This window comes from Terrapene carolina, unplaced genomic scaffold (genome assembly GCF_002925995.2).
Source record: "Terrapene carolina triunguis isolate 2854851 unplaced genomic scaffold, T_m_triunguis-2.0 Scaffold32862, whole genome shotgun sequence".
NCBI lineage: Eukaryota > Metazoa > Chordata > Testudines > Emydidae > Terrapene > Terrapene triunguis.
The window spans coordinates 356,290-367,897 of record NW_020697213.1 but is presented as its reverse complement, the minus strand read 5'-3'; the positions used below and the strand labels follow the sequence as shown (position 1 = coordinate 367,897).

Here is an 11,608-nt window from a genome sequence, read left to right as displayed (position 1 = left end):
AACACTTATTAAATGGTTGCAATACCCTGAACAAAATCTTTGGCTTAGGCTTTCAGCTGAACTGGTGCAATCTAGAAGTTTTTCCCTCTGCGTGGATGGGAAACCACAAATGCTGCTGCTGTAGTCTAGTCCTTTGTCTGAAAAGATGTAGCCAATGTGAGACCTTGAGTTTGGAAAATGTAAAATGTGAGACTGATCTGCTTGCTTTCAGGACACACAAAAATAAGCAAAGAGACTCAATCTGCAGCAAAATTTTCCAGTTTTAGTATAACAATTGAAGGAGATCAGTTCAATACAGATCTATGCACTCATTAGCTGTACAGATGCTTATTTTAAAAAAAGTATATAATCCAGTGTTTCACTGGACAGACAATATCCAGATACAAATTTGCATTGTACAAATCGTTACAATTTCAGGCAGCTTCCTAAATTCTTCCCATCACAATCAGCAATTTACTTGGATCAGTTTCCAAGACAACCAGATTTGAACCTTGGCTTTACAGACAGACCTGTACCTTGTTCCCCTGCAATTTGTTTCCTTTATCAGCTAATTTCAACAGAAATGAAAACAGCCTCAAATCTGGCTCCTTGGTCTTCATAGCATCCACAAAGCCAATCTTACACTTGCTTTCATATGTCAAGGAATTTAGGTTCTTGAAGAGTCAGAAACCCAGTAGCAGTCCAAATACACTGGAGGCCAGTTTTAATTTAGTTACATCAATAATTTTAAAGCTGCCTCTGCTCATGTATACAGTAGTTTAGTAGAATCCTTTTCCAAAACACCTGAAGGGAACAGACCCTACACACCCAGCTTTATTTTCACTGAAATATCTTTATTGCATGGATGAAAGTTGAGACAAAATACCTTTATCCTGTAGCAGGTCTGGTAACAAACTTGCTTTGTGAGAAACTCGGTATAAAGACAAATATTTTTGTTTTTAAAAAATCCTGAAATGAAATAGGTAAACAAGCTATTGCTAATGTTTCTTTGTTCATTCAAGTTTTAAAGCTGGTTTTAGTTAGCTTTAAACCTGTTTTAACCACTATCCACGTGACTTGCAAGGAAAAAGGAATGAAGAAAACTGGATAAACCCAATACTTTTTTTTTTTTTTTAAAAGCTTGTGAAAGTTATGGACTGATTGCATTGTCAGTCATGTCTGCTCCTATCTCAGTTCTGCCAGTGCTTCTATACGGACAAGTAGCACTATCCTAGTTCAGTCCTAGACAGTCCAACCTGCCTATCACGACTGCTCATCTGATGAATTTTTGGTCCTTCGACACAGTCAACAAACTTCTAATTGTGTTCGTGGCCAGGTCTCCAGCAGCAGCAGGAAACTGAACATGCCATCCTTACCCCAGGAATCAGATGCAACTAAATATGGCCATTTTACAGTACCAGTGGCAAATTACTGCTCCAGGAATCAGTGCAAGTGTCCGTCAAGCACACTGAATGCACTCAATTAGAGCAAACAACTGTTATAGTTCTCCTTTCGAATACATACATAATATGATCCTGCTAGAGGAAACCCAGAGGCAGATATTATTAGATGCCAACTAGGCCTAGTAAAGTAGCAATACAGACTTGAAAATAAGCCCCTACTGCTGTTAATGAGCAAACAAGTCACTCACAAAAGTATCCCCTTTGTTTGGAAGAACTAGACAGCTGATGACCAGACTCACAGCTCTCTTACAGAGCACTATGCTTCCCCAACAGTCTGCACTCCAGATATTTGCTGACTTTGATTCCAAACTGTGGACTACACCACAGTCTATCCTCAGTGGAAATAGACAAGTAAGTGCCCCACAGACCACAGTGGACACTGCTGGCTGAAACGTGATGGTTTCCACAGATATCAAAATGTGGCTCTAGCTGCCTAAGACAATACATGTAGTGCTGAGTGAGGGGGTGGGGGGGGATTTCTATATGATGGATATTTAGTTCTCTCATAAGGACAAACTAGACTGTACATATGCTTAACTCACAATGGATTACATTCTTTATTAATGAAGTCCTGTATCAGACGTTCCATTATTTTGCCTAGGATTGATGTCAGGCTTACAGTCTATAATTAGCCAGATCACCCCATATATCCTTTTTAAATATTTTAAAAATCATGGATATTTGCAAGATCTTTCCCAATGGATTTTGCTTGGCTCAAATGTATACCCCTCGTACAACTGGACCCAACACACACACATAAATCAGGCTGATGAACTGTTAAAGTTAACCTTGGGTTCAGTCCCTTCCCCTGTAGCAGCAGACCAAGGACAGCTTGTAATGGATGGAACGGCTAAAAACTGTTTTAGCAATTCTCAGCACCACACTGTAACGCAAGGGTTCCCCACACTATGGATGGCACCTTTCTATCTCCCGCAGTTCACAATAGAAGACAGAACATAATCCACAGCAGAGGAGGGGAGTCCTGCACCAAAGAGAAGGGCCTTTTAATACTTCTGTTCTAAGGAATCCTGATATGGAAGATGACTCCGAGGCAGCAGCCCCAAAAGCCTGCTAATTAGTGCTAAGCCACGTGAGTGACATGGTGGTGGTAGTGACAGGATCCCGCATGTTGGAGGGGAGTTAAGGCCATTTGAATAGTCATTCTTTCCTATCAAGAGAGACTTAATGGCTTTTTACATTGAAAAAACAAGCCTGCAATTCCCAGAATTCAAAGACTCAACTAAACAGCAACTTTGGGGAGCACACTGGCTGCATGGAAGTGGGGAATAACCAGCAGCTAAAAAAAAAAAAAAAATCCTTTCAGATAGTGTTCTCATATACAGGACAGAAGCATGCAGTGAAAAGAGAAGCAATAAAGAAAGGAGGGCATTCCTTATCTACTATCCAATGACCAGCTCTGCTCCAGTGCTCTCCTCATTGCCAATATGCCCCCAATTGGGAAAGAGTCTCAGAGCAAGTTAGAAACAATAAAATCACAGAGGGATGGTAGGAACCAGAACACTAATTCCTCTTTTCTACCTGGTGGTGTATTGTATTTCTCACTGCAGTTACCACAGATTGTAGAGCCATAGGACTACACTACTGGAAGAGATAGGAAAGATCAATGCCTCATGATGCATAAAGCATGCTTTGTGCTGCCTCTCTTCCCTGTTTGGGGCTGACAGCAGAGGGTAGCTTCTGGAATAGACACAGGAAAACAGGAACATCCACACTCCAGTCCCAAGAGAAAACCAGAATATCATACACCAATCCCAAGCAGGGAGTTCTAACTGCTACTCTTCCTGCTAGCCCTCCCCAGGAACCCAGGCAGTACAAGGGAAGAGATAGTTTTTGTCCGGCCCACCCCTCATGTTTTAAATTTGGAATGTGTTTTAACCCAAGAACATGTGTCAAGATGAAGAGCTCAGGGAGAGAGAGAAGAGACTGTTCCAAGAAGCCAGCTATCAGTTCCTATGGAGCTGGGGTCCCAAGTACAACAGCTGTGAGCTCTCATTTTACAGGACAGACAAATATTACAAAGTGAAATGGATCATTTTTAAAATATATATATTTGCTTAACCATTTAAAAACAGCTACATATATGAAGAGACAACAAGAGCTAGCAATTTCCTGCTGCTCCTGTTCGTGTTGCCTGGGTGCACTGGGAAAGCTGTTCTGCTCAGTCTCAGAACACTTCTGCTGGATGGGATTGTAGACAGCTTGCAGTTTCTTTGACAATGCTCACTCACATGAAAGAGAGAGGCATTTCACAGGCTCACATGCTAGCAGCTGTTCCACATTGTTGGGATTAACAAAAAGGTGTTAAAAGAAACGTTACCCATGATTGATTATTACAGCGAGACAGACTAGACATATAATGGAACTCACCCCCTGCCCCAACGCACATACAAGACTCTGAAGAGAATGCGAGACAGGGCAGCGGATCCCAGAGTCTGGACAGACACTCTCTAACAGTAGCTTGGCTTTGCAGACACCACTATTGCTAGACAGACTCAAAGCTAAGAACAAAATACGCAAGGTTTAAGAAACCCAAAACCCCAGAGCTCTTGCTCGCATGCGTGTGCTCTCATGCTTCTCAAGGTTCCAGCGAGGCCAGATCAAGAAGATTTCCCATCCAACATGTAATATCGGTACATTAAGCCTATGACCAGTGCGCCGAAGATGGGGATTAGCCATGTTGACCAGAAACTACAGAAGAGAGGGAAAAAATCAACACACAACACAAAACAGAAGACAGCAGCAAATTAATAATTTATTCCTAATGTCCAACATGCTCAAATCTGGACTGGTTTGACCTGGGAAATTCTCTGAGAGACCACATATTTAGACACTGAGAGGAGCTCACCTCCAGCCAAGCTAACTGGCTTCCTTACAGAAGAGGGCCTTCTACATCAGTCATGGAAATCCAGAAACCTGTTCTGACTCTACATACTTCTGGGACTAGGGTTGCCAACTTTCTAATTACACAAAACTGAACACCCTTGCCCTGCCCTCTGCCCCAAGGCCCCACCCCTTCCCTGAGGCCCCGCCCCTGCTCACTTCATTCCCCCTCCCTCCATCACTCGCTCTCCCCCACCCTCACTCACTTTCACTGGGCTGGGGCAGGGCTTTGGGGTGTGGGAGGAGCTGAGGGCTCCGGGCAGGGCAGGGGGTTGGGGTGCGAGAGGGGATGAGGGTTCCCCGTGGCTCCCGGAAGCAGCCAGCATGTCGGGCTCCAATGGGAGCTCTGGAGCTGGTGCTCGGGGCGGGGGCAGCGTGCGGAGCCCCCGTGGCCACCCTTGCACCTAGGAGCCGGATATGCCGGCTGCTTCCAGGAGCCTGCCTAAGCCCCGTTGCGCCGCCAACCAGACATTTAGCAGCCCAATCAGCAGCACTGACAGGAGCTGCCAGGGTCCCTTTTTGACTGGGCGTTCCAGTCAAAAACTGGACACCTGGCAGCCCTACCTGGGACTTCAGCTAAACTAGACTGGCCACTCGACAGTAAAACAGCAGCTCCCACAAATCTGCCAATCCATATAATGCATTCACAGTGGGCCAGGAATCTATGACATTCACCTAAATTGGCATTACAGTGGAGCAGTTTGCAGCCAGAGTAATATTTAAAATGAAAGTGTGAACCAAAGACAAAGTCCCAGATCGCTAGGAGTGATCAGCATAGCTGTTCTGAACAGGATGGAGCTTTGCATGCTGGGACTTCTCTCCATGGGTGGCTCCTGCATATTAAAGAGGGGAACTGTGGACTCACATAGAACTCATTGGGCTGCAATTTGGCTACTTATCTTAGACTGGCTGCACTCAAGAGCTCTGCATTAAGGTTCTGGGATTTCTGCTCCGTACACTGACAGGCACAGAATTAATATGTAATGCTACAGAGTGCCCCAGCCCTCAGACCTCTTTATTCCGATATAAACAGGGTACTATACCTTGACTGGCTTGAGGATGTCGTGTTTGGATCCTGAGGAGAAAAAGAGATACATTATACGAGTTATACTGACAGAACTACAACCCTGAACATGTAGTTGCCATAGAGAGGGGGACAGAAAAACCCTCACATCTTCCTCCCTTTCCCATATCTCTTTTCCCTTCCATAACCAACACAGGGTTCTCACTTGCTCTCTACCACATCTCTTCACTTGCCTCCCTGACTCCACTCCCTCCTCAACCTCACACTTCAAACCCCCTCTAAATACAACCATGTGCTAGATTTACCCATCCTTAAAAGCAAAATGAACTCTTTACCCCACCTGTCTGCACCAACCATCCAACTTCTTCCCTTCACCTCTGAACTCATTGAATGTGCTATCTACAACCATTACCTCAAGTTGCTCTCCTGCAGCTACATCATAGATCCCCCTCCAGTGTGGCTTCTGCGCCTGGCGTTCGACCAAAACTGCTCTCACCAAGTCTGAATGATCTCTTCCTGGCTAAATCACTGAGCCTGTATTCCATTCTCATCTTCTTGACCCCCCCGCTGCTTGACATGGTCAGTCTCATCCTCCTCAAACTTTTGCCTCTCTTGGCTTTTACCTGGTTCTGTGTGATCATTCCTTCAGCATCTTTTCTGGCAGGTTCATCTCTTCCCCATCTCCCAGTCTCCATGGGAATCCTACAGGGCTCCATCCTCAGCCCCCTCCTCTTCTCTCTTTCTCTGGGTGATCTGTTCACACTACTTCATGTGCTATGGATTATGATTACTTGTAAATCTACCTTTCCACTCCAGACTTCTTGTCCTTCCACCAAATTCCACGTCTGACACAGATGTCTCACCAACAATTTAATATGTCCAAAAATGGACTCCAAAACTGTATCTACTTCCCCCAGTGACTGTTGACACCACCAACCTTCTTGACACTCAGGCATAGGATCTAGGAATTTTCTTCAACTCCTCCCTTGAACTTACTACACATATCCAGGATGTCTCCAAATCCTAACACTTCCTCCATCAAATTTCCAATTCATCCTTTTCTGTCCAGGCAGCTGAAACTCTCATTCAGGCCTTCATCTCTGGTCTCAGCTGCTGGAACCTCATAGCCACCATTGCTGCCCTCCAATCTAGTCAAAACACAGCTTCTAAAGTCATCTTCCTTGCCCACATGTCTAACCACATCACATCCTCCTCCTGTAATTCCCTCTGCTGCCTAACCCTCGTCCACCAGGTCAAGTTCAAGTTTCTTCTCTTTACCACCAAAGCTCTTTACTACTCTGTCCTTCCGTATTTATCCCCAACTTTCTTCCAATCTCCTGGTGATTCCATTACTGACCACTCACTTGTCTGTTCCTTCCATAAATAGCTTTGTGCTTTCTGCCAGGTCACTCCTTATTTATGGGACTACCTCCCTGAACTGATTTGTAAGGCTACGAACCCTGTCCTCCTTCAAATCACTTTTAAAGATCCATTTCTTCCATAACACCTACAAGAAGTCAGTCAACAATTAATGCCTAGAAGGGGCAGGTAGGGGAAAGTTGATATTTATGTATTAAAAACCCTCAAAATGTTACATTAATCTCAGCCTCCCCCTTCTCTTCTTTCATTATAAGCATTTTAGGTCAAGGACCACATCTATCTCTATGCACAACAGGGTCCAATCTTGATCGGGACCTCTGGTCACAACTATACTTTATTACATAGGGATACTATGTGGATAGATACTACAGCCATTAAGGGACATGCTACCCCATCCCCTAAGACAGACAAAGCCTGTAACTAGCCCACATCACGAAAGAAACAAAGGATTTGCCAAAAACATCAAATCATTGGCTCAGCTAGCCAGATACCTTGCATCCAGGATCAAAATACCCGATGTTTCAGAGGAAAGTATAAACATCTATAAAACATCTTGACAAAACCGTAATTTTGTATTTAACATGGAGATTGGGAAAGATTTTTTCCCCTAGGCAATCAACTGATGCCATGATGTCTAAGATTATTCCCCTTCATAGTTTAGCTTAAAGAGTTGCATATCGTGTGTCCACATCATCATCCCCTTTCATTTTTTTTTAAAGTGAGTTAGTTTTAGTGTTTGTGAAAAGGTGTCAGATAACAAGGAGACACAAAGCCAGCCCAGGGCTGGTTTGGGTTTTTTAAAATATATGATTGTATATACAAGCAAGAGTATTGATCTTCAGTGAAAGTAAGTTTCACAAAGTGACTATACAATGTGTAAAAATACTTTCTTTCCTTTGACTTAGTGTGAAATGGATGAAGTATGAGAGGGATATGTGATCCCTTGTTTTCATGCTATGGGGCAGAAGAAAGGAAGGACCTTCTGAGAACTGAATACCCCTACAACACTTCCCCTTTCCAGGGTCCTCTACGGTGTCTCATCCTCCATAAGTCCCAATACACTTCTAACCAATGTGCTGCCCTTTGCAATTTATGCTGTCTTTGAAATTAAGATGCTGTTTTAGATGCAGGGATACCATCATTTGTGCTGGAGAAGAACTTTGAGATCCTCAAAAGGAAAGTGATATCAAAGAGGCAACATCTTTTATCTATTTTATGTATTATTTCCATCTTTTGTTATTATTTTTAAATACACCTGAGCCACCTACTTGTTCCCCTAGACTGCTGCAGCACACTGGACTGCTCTTCTCCACTGAACTAAGGATAGCAGCAGGGATCTTTCTCCTTAGAGCACCCTGCAAGTTCAGAACCCGTCAGAAGAGGATAGATCTTTCTTCCCCACCAGTGAGCATTATGTTGGATTTATCCAAGTTCAAATGCATTTTCCATAGTGCTGCTCAATCTTCCAATTTCTTTAGATCCCCTTGGAGGCTCACCATCCACCACAGTAAGCTGTGAAATGACGTACGTTCTCCTTCTCATACTCAGCACAGCTGCTCAGGCTGGCACCCATTGCTATACACCCTTTATTGACGGATGTGGCTTTGCATCGGTTTATGAAATAGGGTTGAAATAAGAAGAGAAGAATTGGAAAGGCCTGCTGTTCTGTATAACTACCCTGGGGTTTGAGCTGGTTTGAACGATACTCTCCATAGCTGAACAGAACAAACAGACCCTCCCAACAGACTGCAGAAAAAGATGATGTTGCCTCTTCAGGATGTCTAATGAAAGGGCTGTCTAAAGCAGAGCTGTTGCCAGACCAAGTCTCCTAGTCAAGTACAAGGAGAAGCCAACTGCAAGACACACATTTAACTCCTTAATTAGATTCCATTTATTACAGATTCTCCACCCCATCCTTTCAAGGGTAGTTTTCCAATATGCCTCCCCACCCAGGTTCTGATCCGGGAGTCCCCAAGTTTTCAGCAGAAGCCGTAGAGATCACATGGTGATGCTGACACAGAATTCGTGATTTCAGGCCAAACCCAGGTGGTTAGGTCTGTCTCCTGGGTTGAATCTGACAACACTAACAGTTCAGTGATCAGGACACACTGAATGATGCAAACAGAGGTCTGCGGTTCAAGGTGTGGAAATAACACTCTGCTGATGTCAGGGGAGTGAGGTTCAAATCCCACACTGAGGTGCTGCTGATCTTTAGAACAAAAACAAAGTAATAATTTGCTGGCAAGGTTTATTCAGTATCCCAATTTGTGTAAACACAAAACCACCAGCTCTGTGGAAGAAACACTGAATGACTCAGTTTTTTCCCTCCGGTCCTGAGCCACAGGCAGCAATGTACACAGAGGCCTGGAAAGACGGGGTTTGGGGCTTCATTTTACTAGATCAACTAGTAAACTGTTCAGCTATTTTGACAATCTCCAGAGGGAACCATGCCTAGCTCTCCTGAGCTAGAGCAGCGAAGGCTGCCATTCAATTCTTAATCCATCCTCTTGAAATGTGGAGTATCTACACAGGCACCACCAACATTCAGAGAGTACACTTTTCCCCTTTAGTCTGGGGAGCTGCCGGGGGATTCCCTGCCACTGGTGGCTGAGGAGCTACCTGGGATCCCCCACTGCCCACGGGGCTTGGGGAGCTCCAGGGGATTCCCCCCACATCTGTGGCAGCTGGGGAGCTGTGGGAGACCCCCGCCACTCCAGGCAGCAGGAGTACTCCGAAGCTCCCAGCCACCACGGGAGGTGGGGGTAGCCTACAGCTCCCAGCCACTGCGGGCTGAAGTCATGGAGGTCTGTGGAAGTCACGGATTCCATGACTTCCGTGATCAAATCGTAGCCTTAACCATCCTTCAAACAGCATCTAAGCATGCATTAAAGGACATCGCCACAGATTAGGTGAAAGTGCCAGCTCACCAACCAACAAAAGGCTGTCTAAGCTAGAGGACCCGACTGGGAGACTCATTGGGCAGATCAGAAAGGCACAGTGTAATGAGGTGGAGTGGCCTCCCACTGAGCCGGAGGGGGAGGAGCCACTCTGATCCCAAGTGGGTGGAGCCAGGCCAGCCCCACCCCTCCCGCCGGAAGCTAAGGGGCAGGACAGGAAGTATAAAGGACAGGGCCTTTAGCCCAGTTGAGCCTGAGCCAGGGAAGGAAGCAGATGTCTCCAACCTGGTGCAGAGCCCTGCAGCTGAACCTAAGGTGCGCTGTGCCCTGCCCCTAGAGGAGACTGACCCAGGAGAAGAACTGCTGCTCACCATATATCCCAAGGAGACAGAAAACCCCAGTACACGAAACCCCTCATCAAGACCATGGTAGGAAGTAGCCCAGGGAAACCAGACGCTGGTCCAGTTTTGGTGTTAGAACCCAAGTCAGCATATTGCAGTATGAGCCCTGCTGACCCAGTGGCGGAACCCTCTGCCACTGTTCGGGCCTTGGGCTGGTGGAGCAGGGTGGGCCTGGATCCCCCTAGCTGCTGCTGCCAACCCCACCCTGGGGTGGCAGCCTCCCAACCTTTGGCCAAAGCCTGTGTTTGTCTGCCGTCTGTCTGAGCCAGGACTTCAGGCAATAGACCATTTGTTTGTTTGTTTGCTCTGCCTGGCCTGAGGGGCCTAGACAGTATTATTGCCTGGCCCTGCCCTGGCACTGGGGCGTGGCCTCCCACTGAGCCAGAAGAGGAAGGACAACCGTTAACCCACTACACCCAGCATAAACATGATCCTGTGACACTGCACTTCAGTGACATATGAGTATGACAACTATAAATGTATTTCATGCAAGATAAGTCGTGTGGTGTTATTGAAAAGGTTATAATTTCCTGAATAGGATTATCTTATGTGTATGCATGTATCATTTTTGTATCTGAAGTTATGAATATTGACTATGTATCTGTATTTCAAATGTAGATACATCTGGGCAACGCGCACTAGACAATATGCTTTCAATCTAGATAATGAGTGGGGAAGCGCCTATTTAGGGCAATTTGGGAAAAAAACAATAGGTCTTAGCAGAAGCTTATCTCCCACCTGGTAAGCCTTCCTGTGAAGGGTCCAAACAGCCTGTGAGCGATGGCTGCTACGACTCTACGATGACATGTGAGGAGACCACATCTGCAGACTCCATCTTGGGATGTCAGTATTTTCCCACAGACTGGTCTGGGAACCAAGTTTTGGGAACAAAGGGTTCCCGCCATATGCAAAAAGCTATATAAGGCAGGGAGTGACATCATCTAGTGGTGTTCTTCACTCCCCACACAAGAAGACTCCTGAAAACACCTGAGGAACAAAGACTGAACTGGGGAAAGTGCTGGACCCAGGCTAAAGGGATTTTTAGCCTGTGAATGAAACACTTGGGGATTCCAAGCTGCAAAGCAAATGCAGCTTGCCCCTTAAGAATCTGCAGCCTGCTTTTATAATTTCTTAGGGTGAGAATCTGCTATTCATATCCAATCTATTTAGATATTAAGCTTAGTTTGCGTTTTTTGTTTATTTGCTAGGTAATCTGCTTTGATCTGGTTTGCTATCACTTATAAGCACTTTATCTTTTGCTTCATCTACAGCAGTGTGTGGGAATCATATCTCTGGGCAAAAGGCTGTTGCATATTCTTCTTCACATTGAGGGAAGGGGCAAATTTTATGAGCTTACGCTGTACAGTTCCCTGTGCAGCACAAGACTGTACAATTTTGGGTTTATACACCAGAGAGGGTGCATGCCTGAGGAGCTGGGAGTAGCCTGCCCATGCAGGGGCTGGTCAGAGAGCCTACTTGTAACTGCAGCTGGGTGTGCCCCTACCTGTGCGTATGCTAGTGAAAGTGCAGGCTGGAGGGCTTGTCACAGCAGTATAGTGTGAG

General features: G+C 45.4%; 1 protein-coding gene across 1 annotated transcript in view; it reads right to left on the bottom strand.

Moving 5' to 3' along the window:
* Window positions 1-1,785: 1,785 nt before the first annotated feature.
* Window positions 1,786-11,608, bottom strand: part of LOC112118515 (cytochrome b5) — a 34,909-nt gene continuing 25,086 nt past the window's right edge. The window contains exons 4-5 of the mRNA XM_024216870.3: window positions 5,387-5,418; window positions 1,786-4,151 (exon numbers count right to left, since the gene is read on the bottom strand). Coding sequence (XP_024072638.1) covers window positions 4,061-4,151; window positions 5,387-5,418 — 123 coding nt within the window. The 3' untranslated portion in view covers window positions 1,786-4,060. The remainder of the gene's footprint in view (window positions 4,152-5,386; window positions 5,419-11,608) is intronic.